The 19,618-nt window shown below is 45.1% G+C and overlaps 1 protein-coding gene across 1 annotated transcript in view; it reads left to right on the forward strand.

Moving 5' to 3' along the window:
- Positions 1 to 19,618, forward strand: part of CFAP77 (cilia and flagella associated protein 77) — a 45,625-nt gene that overhangs the window by 12,122 nt on the left and 13,885 nt on the right. Inside the window, exons 2-3 of the mRNA XM_072984704.2 lie at positions 14,221 to 14,320; positions 14,981 to 15,209. Of these exons, the coding sequence (XP_072840805.2) occupies positions 14,221 to 14,320; positions 14,981 to 15,209 (329 nt within the window). The remainder of the gene's footprint in view (positions 1 to 14,220; positions 14,321 to 14,980; positions 15,210 to 19,618) is intronic.

Genomic DNA, 19,618 nt, shown 5'->3' on the forward strand with positions numbered 1-19,618 from the left:
TGTTGACTTTGGAACATCCAGGTACGACTTGCTTTTACACCCTGGCGCTTTAGAGCCACCAGGAGACCATTTGGAGCCATCATCCTTATCTTAGTCCGCCCCCACCCCTGCCAAGGGTCTTGGGGTTCCAGAGAGTCCAGACCTCACCAGATAATGGTCTATCCATGACGATGGAACTATGTAAAGATACATCTTCACTTTGGTGAGAAAAACAAATCGAAGCTGGCAGAAGTGGATGGAGAAGAAAGTTGCTTTTTAAAGAAAGAATAAACAACATTTGGGAGGAGAGAAAAAACAAAACACCCTTAAATATTCCCAAGTGAAAGGAAGGCATGTAAACAGCCAATTTGGCCTATTCTTTTATTTATTTATTTATTTAGGCTCAGTCCTGAATGCTTAAAAAAAAACACACACACCTTAACAAACAAAGGAAAAAAGGTTCACTTTTTAATCTGCCGAAGCAGCTTAATTCGCCTCTGCTCTTGGGCAGGGCCGGACGCTCGCCACCTTCCCGAAGGTGAGCTTTCCCCCCGGCAAGCGGTTTGACTTGAGACGGCAGAAAAGAAGTTTTGAATTATTGCACCGGGGTGCAGGGGATGGCTCCCTACGGCCTTGCCCCTTATGGTGCACGGCTAAAAAAAATTAAAAAAAATAAAATAAGAACTCAAACATTATATCAGTATAACCTGTCTTGGAACCTTTTCTTCCGAGCTCTGATTTTTCTTCCCTGCTGTGGCTGTTAGCCACGATGTATCTCTCCCCGGCACTAAGCACCGGCTTTCCCCGGGTTGCATTACGATGATTTATAAGCCCTATTTCTGCAGGAAACTCATAGATCAAAGCAAGGGAGAAAGGCGCGCACATCAGCAGCTGGAGGAAGGCCGTGGAAACCAGCTGAAATGAAAAAAAAACTAGCGGGTGGCGCCACCTCTTCGCTCGGCTGCGTTTTTATAAACCAGGAAATAAAAATTACAGGACAGCTGTATTTTAACTGCTCCCAATTTTTATTTTTTTAAAGCCCGCGATCCATCTGTAACTCTCTTCCGAGGAAGCACGGACGCCATGCGCATACGCAGGAAAGCGACGCACATCTGTGTTCCTAGCGCAGAATCTGTGCCGTGACATTTGTCATTCCTTTGGGGACTTTGGTCCTCGTGTTCGATGCTGTGCGGCAGACGCCGGGAGCTGATATTACAGGACCGCAGGGATGCCAAGCCCTCGACAAAGCCGAAAGTTATCAAGACGCTGCTTGTCAACCTTTTTACTTCACCAGGGGTTATGCGCGCGCACACACACCCGCATTTCCGGATCTTATGCCACACATAGACAGCCCTGGATGGGGTGGGGGGCTTGGGAAACATTGGATATTCCATTAATGATGAATCAAAAACTGACCCTGCCAAAATGAATTCCTTTATTTAGAGGGATACGTGAACCATAATTTGTCGCCTTAAACTTTGCTGCTCTAAAACAAGTGTATAACTTTTAGTGGACTGGGAGTATGTGCAGATGTTTACCCTGAAAATAGTATAATAATAAAAATTCAGTTCAAGTCAGTTCTGATGTATGATGACCTTTTTTAGGGTCAGAAGTGATTTCCCATTTCCTTCCTCTAGGGGGCACTCTTGTGACGGTGCAGCTGGCTCAAGGTGACCCAGGCTGGCTCTTCTCCCACGAGACCCAGTGGGGGTGGGATTCGAACTCACAATCTGCTGCCAGAGACCTAAACCACTGAGCTATCCAGCCAGCTAAACCGCGCCGTATAATATTGATCCTGTGCCATCAACTCAGTTTTGTGTTATGGCAATTTTTTTCCAGGCTTTTCCAGGTATACTCAGGAGTGGTTTCCCTTTCCCTTCCACTAGGGGGCATCCTTGGGACGGTGCAGCTTGACTCACTTGACTCAACGGCAGGGCCGGCTCTTTTTTCTTTCTTATCGGTTTGAGATGTGAATTTACTCTGTTGTGAACAAAGAGAAACACTGGGAAATTTGAGATTTTTTTTTTAAATCCCAGCTACAGAGCCTCAGCTCCTATAAAGCATGTAGGTGCAGTGCAGTCTCGATAGTATTCATATCCTTGGGGCCGTGAATCAGCTTTGAGTTATGTTCCCAACTTTGTGGGAGCGATCCGAGGGTCAATTTAACTCTAAACGTCGCAGGAGCTGTCCAACGTGCTGAAATATACCCCCAACAGCATCAAATTTAGTTCAGCACCATGGAGAGCTCCCTGAAAGGTCAGGCTTGAAACCCAGAGTGGATTCACAACTCCACTGCCATGGGTATCACCTATGTCCGCTACTGCCAGGAAATCGGCTTGTAGAAAGTTAAAGAACAAAGAGGACAGATGAAGAAGAGGCCGGGTGACAAAGGAGTTAGTCAAACCTCCTTCCGTTGTGGGGCACAGCAGCTTCTACGCCAAGACAAACTTTGTCGAAGTGAGTGTCGTGGCAATTTTCAGCGCCCGTATATGCTGGATCACGATCAAATAGCACAATATGCCTCAATGTGGGTTCCATCATGCTTAGAATTTTAGAATCATGGAGTTGGAAGGGGGCCTCTCAGGCCGTTGTGCAAGGAATCCAAAACAAATCAGATACGGCCGCTGGATTTCTCTGGAATACCTCCAGAGTTGGAGCGCTTGCCACCTCCCGGGGTTATGGGCCCCATTGTCGTACTGCTCTTACAGTTAAGAAGTTTTCCCCGAGCTTCAGCCGAAATTTGGCTTCCTGCCGCTTGAGCCTGTGGGATGACCGAGAACGGATCCTGCCCCTCCTCTGTAGGACTCCCTTTCAAGTCTTTAAAGAGTGTGATCCTCTCTCCCTTCTGTCTTCTTTTCTCAAGGCCAGATATGCCCAGTTTGTTCCGTCTTTCCTCCTAGGGCTTGGTTTCCTGTCCTCTGATCCTCCTTGATGCCCTCCTCTGAATTTACTCCAGTTTATCGGCTTCTTTTGGTGTCTAGAACTGAACACAGAACTCTAGATGTGTCCTACCTTTTTTTAAAAGCATATCTCAGATGCTGTTTTCTCCTGCCGGCGCACGGCTTGCCTGCGCGCCCGCCATCCATTGTTTCCGCCCCTGCTCATCTGTCCATCTCCCTGTTCCCCATAATTGCCTTGTTATTGTTGATGGCATGAACACGCATCAGCTGACCCCCAGGGAGACCCCGGGGAGACGTTGTCTCTTAGCTAAACCAATAACTCCTGCAGTAAACCCCCTACCGGTTCCTTTTCTGCGGGCCCGTGTTGAATAAATCTTTTCCCCTTTCTGCTTATTGAACAGGCATAAAGACGCGAATGGGGGTTTTGGATTTATGGCAGCCTTTGCAAGAAAGGAGGTGTGGGTCTTCAATTTTTTCTCTCTCTCCTGGGGGATAGAACAAAGTCAGGCCAAGTGAGTAGCAGAGGGCACCAAAATGATACAGATCCGGCCCGCTTGAGAAAATTCAGTGGGAAAAATTGAATTCTTTCTTACTGGACAGATAGAGAGAGAGATCAGTTCAGTTTATTAAAGGAAATGCCTTTTTTCCTCCTCATCTCATAAGACATGTTTTCTTCCATGAAAACCTTGTGAGATTTCCTAGATGTTTTCCTAGATGTCTTATTTTTCCGGGAGAAACCCAGGACTACACAGAGGTAATATCATCCCCGAGCACAATGGCATTCTTTAAAAACAAGATTTCTAGGTGTGTTGAATGCAGTGGTTTCTTGGGCAAATGAGATAAAGTAGACATGGTGGGGAGGAAAATATATGGGAAAAGTCAGATCAAAGGGTGCCTAATGGACTCTGGGGATATTCTCAGAGAACAGACCCCCGAGTTCGAATCCTGGACCAAACCATCGTATCCCATGGACAGCGAATTCGGGAAGGCTGCAATTTTTGATTTCCCAGAATGCCATGGGGCAGCTGACATTTTGCTCGGCCAGCTTGGTTATGTTCTGCCAGAGGAAGATCAGGTCACGTTGCATCTTCCAAAGTCGATCAGCTGGTTTAAAGTTCTCTCAACCTTTAGGATCGCCTAGAGGACATGACTATCGCACCCCATAGTTGTGTGCAGCCTTCCGTAAATCTGGCCGCTACTGATGTACAAGTTCAAAAGGGGCTTTGCGGGTTGAGTTAAATTCACATTTTGTGTCTTAAACTTGTCCTTCAATATCTTACCAGGGCTCAACACATACCATAGCAATACCTAAAGAAACAGGAGCATAGAAATAGTTTAAATTATTTCAGAAAGACCGAAAGAAAGAAAGAAAGAAAGAAAGAAAGGAAGGAAGGAAGGAAGGAAGGAAGGAAGGAAGGAAGGAAGGAAGGAAGGAAGGAAGGAAGGAAGGAAGGAAGGAAGGAAGGAAGGAAGGAAGGAAGGAAGGAAGAAAGAAAGAAAGAAAGAAAGAAAGAAAGAAAGAAAGAAAGAAAGAAAGAAAGAAAGATCCTTAATTATGTGTGTGAGGGAGAAAAACAAAGAAAATATTCTCATCAACGCTGTGCGGTCCCCTTCCGGGTGGGGAAAACAACCCATAAATTTAATACACCGAACTAAACTTAAGCTAACTCAACTTAGATAAATAAAAAGGTGTATTTGATATATTCCGTTTCCCCAACCTCATTTGTAGTTTTCCAGTGTTAGCAAGGCTTATAAGACACATGCTCCCAATTAGCTGCTTCTCTTAATTTAAATGCTTCATAAATTATCTCTTGCGCTGGTGGATTATCACTTCATAATGCGAGTTAGCATTTAAATAAATAGCTGTGATGTCGGAAATTAGAGAGGTTTACAGTCTGAGGCGCTGGTGTAATGAAGGGAAATACCACACCAGCTGAACAAGGTTTTGCAAAGAGCAAGGTTATTGGGGGGGAGGCAAATTGAAGAGCTAAAAGACGCTCTCTGTTTAAGTTACCTCATCTCTGTTCTGGCAGGGAAAATTTTGAGTTGGCTACGGAGACAGTAAATAAAGATGCAGACCAAAAACAGTCCATTCTTCTCTGTAAAAGGACTCCAGAACCCAGACGTGAAGTAAATTACTCAGAGGATGTACAGTATTATTTACAGTAGGACCCCCATATCTCCAGGAGATTGTTTCTGAAGCCCCCTCCCCGTGGATACTGAAACACGCAGATTATAGCAAACCCTAATATAATAACGAATACTATACATGGCATGGACTCCGTCTCCCTCTAGTGGACAGTTCTCATCACTTCCTCTTTAGAAATATCTCTTTCTAGGTTTTTTATGTTCGTAGTTTGAATATTTTCAGGCTGGGGATAAGTGAATCAGTGGATACTGAACCTGCGGATAAGGGGGTCCTACTGTACATACACATTGCTTCCTTGAGGACACAATGTATTCACTTCATTTCTGGAGATAACATAGGGGGGAGATATTTAGGGAGATAGTATATATTACTGGAGATAATAAAATATATTTTGCCGGAAGTAGTTCAGAACATTCGTTCAGCGAAACATACCCGATTGTGTACAATCGGTGTTTTCCCCAGCCTCCCTGTGACCTCAAGCTGGTTTCAGGATTGTTGGTGACAACATCCACTGGTAAACTTCTCGCACCCAACATTGATCGGTGACTTTCAAAAACTATCTTTCAAGCAAACACGTGCAGGCTACAAATATGATTCGTTGCGAGGGCCTTGCGAGACAAAACACAATAAACTTTTTGAAAAAGTAAATTTCTTATCTTCAAACTTATCTCCCAAATAACATTTCCTTCCCTTTAAAAAAAAATAGATATACCTCCTGCTCTTGTAAAGGGATTGCAAGCGAGGCGCCTTTTAAGCTGCATTTTAACAAGTCAATAGGAAAGCTCAAAATTATTTAAAGCTCCTTAAATAGGATTATATTTGATTTCTTGTGGGAATAGTTGGGCTGCCATCTGATGCAGGCGGGTCCCTCTTTTGCCCGTGTTATCATATTAGCAAAAACGCCGCGGCCGTGATCAAAAACACCCCCGTGGGCTTGCCAAAAAAGCCCGAGGGAACCGACTTATGTTTTCCTCTGGCCACGATACTTTTTCCCGTTGTTATCGGGCCAGAAACAAACTTTGGAGGAAATCTAAAACATGGTTCGCATGCGACGTCTTTGAGGAAGGTGGCTTGGCTGGTGAAGGAAACGAACTTCAGGTGTTCTCGTTTGAAGGCGGGGCCACCCGGAACCTCTTGGACACCGATAGGTTGGAGCAGGTCATGTGACGAAGGCTAGCTCTTATAAAACCACCTGGGTCGTGGCTGAGAAGCTAGTGGTCACCTGTCCAGGTCTTCCAGGAAGGATCTTCAATCCTTCAATGTGTTCTCCCTCTTGGATGGAGAGCGTCCATCTTAGATGGAGAGCGTCCATCTTGGATGGAGAGCGTCCATTTTGGACAGAGAATGTCCATCTTGGATGGAGAATGTCCATCTTGGATGGAGAGCGTCCATCTTGGATGGAGAACATCCATCTTGGATGGACAATGCCCATAATGGATGGAGCCCTCCATAGGAAGGGGTCCCTTAGTCCACCTCAGACTTGAGGGGAAGAAGGAAACTTTGAACTTTGACCTCAGAAGGTCAAAGGAAACTTTGAACTTTGACCTCGGAAGGTCAACGGTCCCATAGCCATGCCTGGTTATCTAGTCATGATCTTCCTCACTTGGGTGAATGATATCAACTCATTCCCACTAAAATGGATAGCAACTCTTTCCAGAATTTTTACTTATAGCAATAAATTAGCATCTGTTCCTGTTACATCAGTTCAGAGATCCTTAGAATCCTGCCTCTGGGTGAAATAATTCGAAAACAGAACCGTGGAAATTCTGGGTGTAGGAAGGTTCCCCCCAAAACCTAGCTTTCCCAAGGCCTCATAAATAATATGGGACCTTTTGTGTCATTTTTTGGGGTTGCTTCCTCCTTATTTGACCTTGTTATTTTGTATTTTCTCTTTTTTTCCGGTGCTGTCGAAGCAGCAGCTTGATAAACCAAAACTTGGGGGACCCATTCAAGAACGGTAGGTCAACACAAACACACACCCAAGACAAGAAAGCCACAACTTTCCATCTTGTGTCGATAACTCCGCTAGGGTTATTCGGTTTTAAAAAAGTAAAGAGAGGAAAGGATTTCTCGGTACGCAGGGTCGTATCGCCTCCCTATTTATACGAATAAGGCTCTAATCTCTTAAACTGCTGTGGCAATTTGACAAGGTGCAGGTTGCGTACCTGGCCTCACACACCCCTGAACCTTGAAATGTGTACCTATTGAACAATATCCTACCCAGGAGGTTCTTCCTAGTTTCGTTTTGTAATTTGATTCGAATCACAACGAATTCTGGAAATCTTGAAAATTATTTTTAATATTTCTGATTAAGAGCAATGATTTTCAAGGAGCACGTTAAAGACTTGCTCAAACTATATATATATATATATATATATATATATATATATATATATATATATATATATATATATATATATATATATATATATATATATATATATATATATATATATATATATATATATATATATATATATATATATATATATATATATATATATATATATATATATATATATATATATATATATATATATATATATATCTCAGACACACACAAGGCTGTGCTTAAGTACTTTTTTTTTAAAAAAAAAAATCTTCCTGGCTCTTTAAAACCAAAAATACTAAGAATTCATTTGCATTTAGATCTCTTTGGCTCTTTCTCCCCTACTCTGAAGACAAATCCTCACAAAGGCTGCTTAATTAGACCAAATTAGATTTCCACCCAGTGGCTTGTCATTCATTAGACAAATCCGCTGTTCTTTTTTTTTTTTTCCCTCCGTGCCCCCCCTGCCCGCCCGCCCCCCAGTAATTACAATTTGGGCCCAGCCCTCCCTCCCTCCAAGTATTCACTTCAGATTCAAGAGCCTGCCTTCAGTTTTAGATGGATGTGAGAGTTAGAAAGATATGTCTCTTTTGGTGCCCAGTGAGATGGGCTCAGTTTAAGCGTAGGATAAAGGAAGATCACGGGAACATTAAAGAAGAAGAAGAAGCTGTAATGAGAAATTTTGCTTCACAAACTGGCAAATTGCACTTTTCTAAGTGGTGACCCCTTGGGGGTCAGTCCGATGATGCCTAGGAAAAATGCACTTTTTGGATAATTTCACTCCATCAGAAGGAGAGATCTTTTTTTGGTCACTTAGAGCTCAAGGCTAACAAGAGTCCAGATCACGTTACGGGCATGGCTTGATGGGTGTAAATCATAGGATCACAGATGGATGGAGTTGGCCATCAAAGGCCATTGAGTCCAACTTCTTGATCAAGGCAGGCGTCCGAATCAAAACCAGATTGGACCGAGGGTGGACCAGCTTTCTGCTGAAGGCCTCCAACGTTGGAGCATCTCAAATGGAGGCACACAACAAAACAACAGTTTCTGATTTCTGAAAGTATGCTGGTTGAGTTATGCTGGCATAAATACTCTACAGGATTCTGCCCAGTGTCTCTTTGAGGCTTTCCAGTTCTGTAGCAGCTTGTGTTCACAAGAACCGGCAGAGCTGGGCGGCCAGAATTAAGAAATTAAGAGTGGTCTTAACCGACCAGATAGGCGGGATATAAATAAAATAAATAATAATAAAATAATAATAAGCCAAGGTCAACAAGTCAAGTGGTTAAGTCGCGTGCTGTCAAGCCATAATGGATTTATAACCACCGGAATAACGCTTTCAAGATCTGTAAGATATTTAAGGAGTAGGCTCTTACTTGGCTTTCCTCGCCTTAGGCAAAGGGATAAAATCATGAGAGACTGTGGTCAGTCTGGATCCGTCTCCATTCAGACGTTTAAAAACATCAAGTTCAAGTCATATGGTGGTTACACCGGCAGCTACGTTCACACGCACAGAATGGAGATTGATTTATTTTTGGTGATGTAAACCGATAGATAGATAGATAGATAGATAGATAGATAGATAGATAGATAGATAGATAGATAGATAGATAGATAGATAGATAGATAGATAGATAGATAGATAGATAGATAGATAGATAGATAGATAGATAGATAGATAGATAGATAGATAGATAGATGGATGGATGGATGGATGGATGGATGGATGGATGGATGGATGGATGGATGGATGGATGGATGGATGGATGGCTTGAAAGGTTGGGTGGCCCTTTAAGTCCTCATATGTTCCCATTATTGCCCTCTTCCAAAAAAATCCTCAAAACCATCTCTCGTCATCATCTCTCTGCCTAAATTTGGCGAGCGGCACGAGGCCTCCCCCAGGGCCGCTCGGTTGCACATGTCTCTCGTCCCCCCTGCGCTTCGCCGCACTCCACCTTCTCCGAGGGTAATCAAACATCAAGCTAAGTAGCAAATAAATCTCTCCATCTCAATAAGATGCGCAGCGAGATCATGTAAATGCAAATGAGGAGCTTGATTTCAAGCTGTCGCGGAGGGAAAGGGGGGGGAGGAGGAGGAGGAGGCCGGGCGGCTCCGATCGCCTTGCTCGGCGAGGTCCTGTAAATCAAGAATAATAACAGTAATGGGGGGGCGTGATGAGTGTTTTTTTTTTTTACTGTGCAAGGGGGTGTAATGAAATAAACACACATCCACACATGTAGGCAGAGCAGAATGGAGGAAGGCCAGGGAGAAGTTTCGGAGAGACGGAAAACAGTGGGGTCCGAGGGTTTGCACGAACTGGCAAGGACTGCGGACTTATTTGGGGATGGAAAAAAACGTTGTGTTAAAAAGAAAAGTCAGAGATTATTCTTCATCGTGTGAACCTTCTTCCTGCTTTCTCAATACACACAATAGATGTTGTTAAATCCGGTGGGGGTCAATTGTCTTTCCCCCCCTATTTACGCCATCTACCCCCTTTTTTGTGCGGGAGGAAGTAGATCACCTACCCTACCACCCTCATCACTCAGAGATGGGGGTGGCTGACATGGGATGCAAAGGGGCAGAAGCCGATTGCCAAGGCCCTAGCCTCAGAGGTCAACAGGAGGGAGAATTTGGTGTCCAGTCCAGTCCAGAAGCTGTCCATGGTGCTGAACCATCTCCAAAGAGATTCAGCACTTTGCAATACCCTCTATTCCAGTGGTCCCCAACCTTGGGCCTCCAGATGTTCTTGGTCTTCAGCTCTCAGAAATTCTGGCCAGCAGAGGTGGTGGTAAAGGCTTCTGGGAGTTGTAGTCCAAGAACATCTGGAGGCCCAAGGTTGGGGACCACTGCTCTATTGAACCCAAAATGAATTCCCCATCCCAGTGGCGCTGGAGGCTAGAATCATAAACTCATACTGCTGGAAGGGGTCCAACCCGCTACTCAATGCAGAAATCCAAATCAAATCTGACAGGTGGCAGTCTAATTTCCTCTTGAAGGTCTCCAGCGTTGGAGCCCTTACCACCTTCCAAAGTCATGGGTTCCCTCGTCGTACTGCTCTAACAGTCGAGAACTTTTTCCTGATATTCAGCTGAAATGCGGCTTCCGGGAGCTTGAGCTCATTATTATGGGCCCTATGCTTTTGGGTGGGTGGGTGGGTGGGATCCTGCCCCTCCTGTGTAGGATCATCTTTCAGGTATTTGAAGAGTGTTATCCGATCTCTCCTCGGTCTTCTTCTCTCCAGGCTGAACCGTGCCAAATTCTTTCCACCATTCCTTCTAGGGTTCGGTTTCCAGCCTTCTGATCATCCTTATTGCCCCTCCTTGCTCTACTTTGTGGGCGTCCTTCTTAAAGTGTGGTGTCCAGAACTGGACACAGGACTCTAGAGGAGGCTTGACCAGTGCTGAACAGAGGGGATCTGGAGATGATACCTCTGTTAATCCACCCTAGTGCAACAACTAACACACTGGCAGATTGCAAAGATTTATGAGCAGAAAGATTGGCCAGGACAACTCTTGTGTTGTCTAAGGAGAGTCCTTTCTCTTGGTCCCATCATCCTCAAACATGCACTTGTTGGGGACACAGGAGAGGGCCTTCTCCGTGGCTGCTCCCAGACTTTGGAACTCCCTCCCACTGGAGCCAGGACCAGCCCCATCTTGGCTGTCCTCCCGCAAGCAGGCGAAGACCTTTCTCTTCAAGCAAGCGTTCCCTGAGTGAGATTTTAATTGGATTATTGTGCCTTACTCCTTTGAATGTGTTTTGGTGTTTCCTTTTTTTTTAGTATATCACTATGCTTGATCCTTTTTTGTATATTCACTATTGTTAGCTTTAAATACTGTCTTAAACGCTGTTGATTGTAACGAAGGAATCAATCAATACTGTCTTTCAATGATTGAGCCACTTTTGGTTCTTTTTAAGGAGAAAGGAGGGGGGGATAAATTATTTGAGACAGAGATTTTTTTTTCTTGTTGAAAGGGAAGCAGAGTTTAACCTTGATAAACTTTCAACGCACTGCAAGCTAAGAGTATGGAAAATATGGTGGTGACGTCACAGTCACTAGCCAATTGGCTCCAGAGGGAGCAAAATGTCTTGGTTTGATAGTGAGACTGTTGAGTGGTCTAAAAATAGTAAACCGAGTAATCCTTCAGATTGGGAAGGTGTAGGTGACTACTTTATTTCAGATGCAGGACAGGAGCAGACTAAAGCCTCTAAAATATTGACAACTTCCATCAGCTCAGCTGAAGCAGGAACGAGACGTAAAAATTGAGCGGAATATCATAGCCAAGACTTCCTCCCTCTTTTGTTTTACAAGAAGGCTGGCCGGGCTGATCTATCCAAATAAAGAATAATTTAAGAGGTTCATTCCACCCCCCCATCTGAAGTCGTAAAGGGAGAGCGGGCTTGCAGAAGGTACCCAGAGAAAATTATTAGGGCTGCTTGGAAAAATAGCAAAAGACGGATTTAATTAGAGTGGAGAGAGGTGGGAAATAAGGCAGTGAAATGACATCTTAATGAGGTTTAATGAAGTTGTCTGTTGTTGAGGACAGCTGCCAAGGGTTGGGGGGGGGGAAATCTGCATTCATGCCAACGAGGGCGGAAAGCCGAAGTTCAGATTGTCATTGATTTTCGTGGACGCACCCGTAAGCGCTCTCTGTTTAAAGTCCGCTTATATGGAATCGGAGCACATCCTTCCACGCATCTGCCCCGCGGAATTGTTTTAATATTCCTCTTTTGGAAACTCTGCGGACACCTTAACCTCATTTCACAGCTTTAGAAACCAGCCCGTAATGGAAGGAAAGAAGGGTGGGGGAAATTCTGGAGATCCCTGTTCGGAGATCATCGTCACCATCATCAGAACTGCAGAGCTGGGAGCATTTAAACCTTCCTCCCTTCTCTGTGCTCTGCAGCAATAAACCAGCAGAGGCTTTGAGCAAAAAAATAGTTATTAAGGTGTATTTTAGCAGACACCTTGATAGACCTGCCTGATTCCTAAGCGAGGCAGCTGAGGGTGCGTTATTTTATTTATTCATTTAAAATATTTTTTAACCTGCCTTTAAAAAAAAGACCCACCACTGCTGAACGCTATGGGGACAATTAATTTATGCTTCAACATGCTATGGGAAGTTTTTTAATGTAGCGTCACTTGCGGTGACTGTACGAATGAGCAATCTCCGAAATGTCCTCTTCTTGACAGTTCTTTTAAACTCAAGACAGTGGCTTCATTTTAGGAGTCCGTCCATCTCGTGTTATTGGGTCTTCCTCTTTTCCTGCTGCCTTCCATGTTTCCCAGCAGGATGGCCTTTTTCCAGAGAATCCCGCTTTCTCGTGAGGTGCCCAAAAGTAGGAACATCTTCCGTTTTAACGTGTTTCGAGAGAGTTCAGTCCCATCTAGGTCCCGCGGGGGGGTCCATCTTCCTGACAGCCTCGTCGAACGTCCCCCAAGAAACTCCAGCCATTCCGGGGCCGCATCCTCGCCCCCTTCCTTCTTAGAAAGTCTAATAAGGGTTCGGGGCTAATCTCCGTCCGAATTCGCCATGGCAACCCTGGCCGAAACGCAAAAATTGGTAGAAGGGGGTCAGTTAATCCCAACGACTCCATAAAGCCCGGGTGCACAGAGGGAAAAAGAAAAGAAAAGGAGTTAATTTTAAAACTAAATAAAAAAGGCAGTATTTGTGTGCTTACTTTGTTTACCCCCCCCCTTTCTCATACAAATCTTTTGTCCCTCTGTCTCTAAATCCCCGTCACGTCGGCCTCCTCAGTTCTCCTCCCTCTTGTCTCTTAGTTTCGTGACCCAAGAGAAAAGCGAGCTATTAAAAACACACAGTAGATATGTCTAACCCCATTTTATTTTTTTAAACATTTCCAGCGTATTTAAGGTGTGTGCATGTGGGGGAGGCGTTCTTTGCTGGTTGGGTTTTTCCCCCCCTGTTTTTTCGCTCAGGTTCACATCACCGCCTCAATTTTGTAAGGATTTTTTGCCCATGAAATCTGCCCGGGTTAGGTTAAAATTTGTGTTTTGTTCAAAAAATGTTGAAAATGTAACTTGTGTTACAATTAAGCATTGTGCTGTTCGTTTCTTATTCACAGTCTTTGTCGATCATTTTTTTTACAGTAGCAGTGGTCTTGATCAGAAAATAGCATGAAACGCAGAAAATTCTACCCCAAAGCTTTAAAAAGTGGACTTTCCAAAGTAGCTAGAAAATGTGTTTCATTGCACTGTAAAGTAACTTAATTCCTGTTTGCTGCGCTGCTTTGTACCACTTTGTAACTTCATTTTCCCAAAAAGTAGCTAGAGGTAACTGTTTTTTAATGGTATTCTCGGTGTGTTTTCATTTTAATCTTATGGGTGGCTGTTCTTTTTCCCCGTGTTATAAACTGCCCAGAGTAGGGCATTGCACGGATATGGCAGTATAAAAATGGTGAAAAGAAATAATTACATTAATAATCATCATGTGCCGTCAAGACAGTTCTGACTTACAACAACTCTTTTCAAAGTTTTCCGGGCAAAGATTACTTTAGAAGTGGTTGACCTTCCTTTTCGACATTCCTTTTCGACATACCCAAGGCCATCCAGGCTGGCTCTGCTTCACAACGACTTATTCCTTCCAAACTCTAACCAAGCTGGATCGCTCAGTGCTTGAGGTCTCTAGAGGTTCGGAGTTCGAATCCAACCTGGGCCGCCTTGTCAAGGGTTGGACTGGATGACCCCACAGGGTCCCTTCCAGCTCTGCCGTTCTAAGGTTGAGCAGATGACATGGGAGAGGTGGAGATATGAGCTGTTTTCTCTCCTCGTGCAAAACAGCAAAAGCATTAGAGAGCATCTATTTAATATTGTCTCTTATCTGTCCTAATTATCCTTCATTTTGCAGCCAGAAGTTGGGAAACCCCGTAGAAATTGCTACACTCTTCCAGGCTACGGGTTCAACTATGGGTTATACCTTCACGGAAACGATGGAGGTGTGCCGGAAGGTAGGATGAAAAGACAGACGTACCAAATCTTCTCAGTTTCTGCTGTTATTATTTCTGTCTTCCCAAAAGGTTCACACGAGTTTCTAAGGAAAGTGAATGTTCAGACTTCTGTTAAAGCTGTGTTTTCCTTTTTCATGTCACAAGAGCAGCTGAGTGACTAGCACATGCAGCTCTCTGGACAATGCGTCCTCAGAGACTAGAGGTGCTGGTCTCGGTAGGACCTTGAAACCGTTCCGGGTTTTAATCCAAACTTTACATGAACAAACCACAAAGCTGAACCTGATCCCAAAAAAAGAGATTTAGTACTTGGGATAACTTCTTTGTGTAAGTCAGAGGCTCTTGTTCTACAATTCCCAGAAATCATAGCCTACACAAGCTGGTGGTGAAGGCTTCTGGGACTTGTAGTCCAAAAACCTCCGGGGAATCAAGGTTGGGAACCATGAGTGCAAATCTTGGTAGTGAATGGTAGCTAATAAACAATACGCCCGTTGCATGGCTGGTCACGCACCAGTCACTCAACTGCGCACAAGACCAGCCCCTTGCTCATGAGCTGCAATTCACCACTGCAACCTACGCAATTCCACTTAGCCCTGGAGTGAAATGCCAGCAGGATTCTGGCAGCTCATAGAACCGATTTTCTTGGCTTTCCTTCGACCCTAGCCATCGGCCACTGGAATATGATGAAGCCGAAAGCCGTCCTGGCAAAGGAGAAACCCCGCGACTACCAGGCCTCGAACCGTCAAGCGGTCAAGGACGGCTACGTCACGGCTCACGAGCACAACCTCTACCGCCAAACTAAGGATTTCCGCCTGAATGAGGAAGACGAGCGGCGCTTCAAGAGAGCCCCTCCAAATGTCCCGGTGGACATGACCTACGGGAGGCCAGCACGGTGAGCGGGAGAGGGTTGGATCCCCCCTACAAATTCCCCCAAGAGGTGTAGTGGCTAGCCACACTGCCCTCTGCAATTTATTACATACTGTATACAGTGGTGCCTCGCTAGACGATGATAATCCGTTCCACTGAAATTGCTATTTAGCGAAATCACTGGGATGGGGAATGCACTGAAACCTATTTAATGCGTTCCAATGGGGAATAATTGTCGTTGTCTAGCTAACATCGGCCATAGGAAACCCGCTTTGCGAACCACTGATCAGCTGTTTAAATAGCTGTCTTGCGAAGCTTTGGTCCCGAAAACACCCGTTGTGCGAGCACGGAGGGAGCTGTCAAAATCGTTGTCTAGCGAAAATTGGTTTGTGAAGCAGGGACCAAACATTCTCCATTGTTGAGAACCACTACTCTAAACCACTAAGCCACATGTCCAGGGCAGTCGGAACTTCTGTTAGTGGTGATGATGACAACGGTGACATCAGCAACACTGATGATGTTGGCATCCTCCTCCTCTGCCAATGGTGATTCCTACAGGATGATCAAGTCCTCCGTTGTTTATTATCTCAACGGTCACCACTGCTCAGATTCTAGACACTTGGGAGCACCATCGTCCTGTAGGTGGTAAGCGCCCCTATCTTGCAAAAGCCTTTGTTTGCTTGGTGCAGCGCTCTCGATCTGATGCTACACGACAGATTTCTTTCTCTCTTTTTTTAAAGTTGATTTTTGCTAATAAAGACGCTTTTTAATGATTATACAAAAGGCACGGGGGAGGGGAAGATAAAATGGAGAAGAAAGACGCCTGCAAGAGACGGTGATGAATGCCGGCCAGTATTTTACACGATAGCAAATGGGCTTTGCATATGCAAATTGAATGGATTTTAAAATGGTATTTAATGACAATTTTCGTCGCAGGCATTAACATTAATTGCAGCCAAATGAAAATGCAGCATTAGTTTGCTGTTAGCGGCAAACGCCCTCACCATAAAGCTTTATCTTGATCAGAACCCGGCACCCTGGGTATGACAAGGCTGCCCCACCAAATAGCAGGCAAAAGAGCTTTTATAACGCCAAGCTATCCCCCAAAGCTGGCCGGAATCAGCATCAATTTTGCTTTATTTCTTCATAAACGGTGCTAAATGGCTGCCCAGGAGAAAGCGGGGAGGGGGCAGAGCCCGCAAGTTGGCTTTATGAATAAATAAATAAATATAAAATGGAAAGTTCTAGAGGAGAGCAGAATCCGCCCAGGAGGAGCGGCCTCATTAATTTAAAGTTATTACCGTCCCTCGCAATGCTCTCCTTTAATAGCTACCTTTTATGCAGGCCCGCTCTATTTATCCCTTCACTTTAAAAGCATGTTATAGACCAAATCAAATTACTGGCTCGTTAGATCCACTTTAGGTTAAAAAATATAAATTTGGGGAGGGGGGGCTGGCGGCTAGGAATTTAATTCATTTTTTGTTTGTTTCTGATTGGCAAGTTTAAGCCTTACCACTAGCAGAGAGAAATTCTCTCGGGTTAGATCCTGTCTGTTTTGGGGTTTCCGGCCAGAGCTGATAATGAGATAGTGCCAATATTCAGTGGCACATCTGGACATGCGTATCTTTGCATCCCATAAAAGGTGCGTGCATATTTTGTGTTTCCCAGAAATCTACGGCTTGGCTGGAAGCTATATGGCCACACAGTCCTGCAGTCTATATGGCTATAGGGCAATCCGTACCATGTATCTTCCCGAGAGAGAAAGAATTTAGTTTCAGCCTCTGTTGCTATCAGCCTAGAAATACATCGAAAATCCTGTCGCACTCAGTGGCTAAAATCCAGCCACTAACAAGCCTATAGAATCAGTGGCCACTTAGTGAATCAATGGCTCTTTAAGTCCCACTGATTCGACGGGATTGTTCTCACTGTGACTTACGACTGGGTTTCAGCTACTGAATTATGCTTACTGAGGGATGACGGATCTCTTAGAAAGCAGGCCAGGATGGGAAAAAATATGAAAATCTGGGAGGTGGTCAACAGCCAGGAGAAAGATTATTGCTGACCTTAATTCTCCCAATAGCTTCAGCACCATGGATAGCACCATGGATAGCTTCAGCACCATGGATAGCGCATTGATTCTCAGAATGGCTTCAGCACCTTGGAGAGAGTCCTACATATGGAGAGCATTCAGCCCCCCCTATGGGCAACCCTTGATTTAGGAATATGGCTTTCAACAAAGGAAAGGATTCCCCAAACCCCCCAGGATGGATTTTCTAACAGGACTGTATCCAACCATCAATGTCTTATAGAATCATCGAGTCGTGAAGTTGGAAGGGGGCCTTGAAGGCCATCAAGTCCAACCCCTTGCTCAAGGCAGGGATCCAAATCAAAGCAGATTGGACAGATAATGGTCCAGTTTTCTCTTGAAGGCCTCCAGCGTTGGAGGGCTCCCGAGGTCACTCATTCCATTGTCGTACTACTCTAACAGTTAGGAAGTTTTCCCTGATATTCCACCAAAATCTAGCTTCCTGCAGCTTGAGCTCATTCTGACATGTCCTGTACTCTGGGAGGACCGAGAACAGATCCTGCCCCTCCTCTTGGAAGGACGACCTTCCAAGTCTTTGAAAAGTGCACTCCTCTCTCCCCTCCGTCTTTAAGGAAGACTTTGGATCCTGGCCAGTCTTGAGGTCCCGCCCATTAATCCGTTCCCTGCCCCTGGAATCTTAAGTGTCACACAAATGAGCACAAATCCCCCGTCCGCCAATGCCCTTCTATAAAACCAGAGTTCATGATTGTACTCCAGGGTGAAGGATCTCTGAAGGCGTGGAGGGCAAACGGAGGCGATCCAGGCCTTCTCCCACAGCCTGCCCCAAGCCCAGTGATGACCCCCCCCAAATGGCCGTTTGGTTCAAGGGGAACACACATTCCCTGGAAATGCCTGGATAGGCACCTCAAGTTGTGTGGGAGGGTTGTTGTTTTGAGGGACCCCCCCACCTCAAGTCCCAGGAGCAGAAAACCGCTTCTCCTAGGGCCTTATTGGCTCAAAATATGATATTTATTTATAAATATTTCAACATCTATGATATTTCTTTATTAACGTTTGAACATCTCTATATTATATTTATTAATTTTTTAAATTCCTAGACTGCCTCTCTAAAACCCATAGGCCTCTGTGTGTGTGTGTGTGTGTGTGTGTGTGTGTGTGTGTGTGTGTGCATGTTGTTTTATCCCCCTCACTCATTCCTACCTCTGTTTCCCCCCCCCCTTCTTTTCTTCAAGAATGGGTTTCCTGCCAGCCGCCTCACTGCCTTTTGTTGCAAAAAAAAACAACAACACAAAAAAGTCATAAAAAAGACATTTTTCACCTCTCTTTTTCCTTCCCTTTTCCTCTTCACATCGGACATAGATTTATTCCCCTTTCCCACAGCCGGCGGGCGCTCCGAGCCGGGAGGGGTGAGGCGAGGCATAGAGGGCACCGTCATAGATAATATGGCAACTCCCGGGAGCTTGTCCGGATCCGCAGCCTATTCATCAGCCGCCGGCTCTCGTGCCAAGGTCAGCGCTAACGAGGCTGCCGTTAGGGTCCCCCGGCGGTCCCCGTGGGGGCCCCCTCCAATCGGATCGCTCGGATCCGTGCTCCCCGCCTTTGATCTTTTCAAGGGTTGCTGGCACAAACTAGAATTTGCAGCCGAGAGAATTTGTCCTGCGAATTCAACGACTCCGATGCAGAGCGTACGGCTGTAGGCGTGCACTCGTTCCAGCCGTCCAACATTCCCACAAGGCTCAAATAGTTGCTGAGAGAGAGATAGAGAGGAATGCACACCGATGCCTGGAATATCTACGAAATTGTTTAGATTCCATTTACGAACCAACTATCTCAGAGCTTTTACACAAGGAGCGTTCGTTCCCCCACAACGGTATCTGTCCTGTGCCATGTTGTTAACGCGACATGTCGCAGGATGCTGGGTGTGGAAGGAGCAATCAAGAGCTGTTGATCTTACCAAAGACCCACTCCCTGTGGAGAGAAAATTGCCCAAACTAGTTAGCAGGTATCGTTGGATGAACTCAGCGTCTGCTTTTCCTACTTCAGGAATTCCTTCTTCTCTTTCTCTTTGTAACATACGGTTCGGTCATGAGTTTCACATAGAAAGCAAAGCAAATTGTCCTGCTTAGATGCCACCCCATAATGCTTAAAGCACTCTCTGGGCGGTATATAATTTAAATATGCAGGCGACACATCGTGCTTCCTGCACCGGACAGCTGAGCGCTCAATTTATCAATCTCAGAAGGATGGAAGGCTGAATCAATCCGGATCAGGTCCGGTCAGGAGCAGAGTCTTGACTGCAATACTGCAGTTAAACCACTTTGCCATGAAGCCCCATGGAGAGGGGAGTTCACGCTGGATGGCTTTTGCATCCTCACGAAGAGCGATTT

This window comes from Pogona vitticeps, chromosome ZW-PAR, assembly GCF_051106095.1.
Source record: "Pogona vitticeps strain Pit_001003342236 chromosome ZW-PAR, PviZW2.1, whole genome shotgun sequence".
Lineage (NCBI taxonomy): Eukaryota > Metazoa > Chordata > Lepidosauria > Squamata > Agamidae > Pogona > Pogona vitticeps.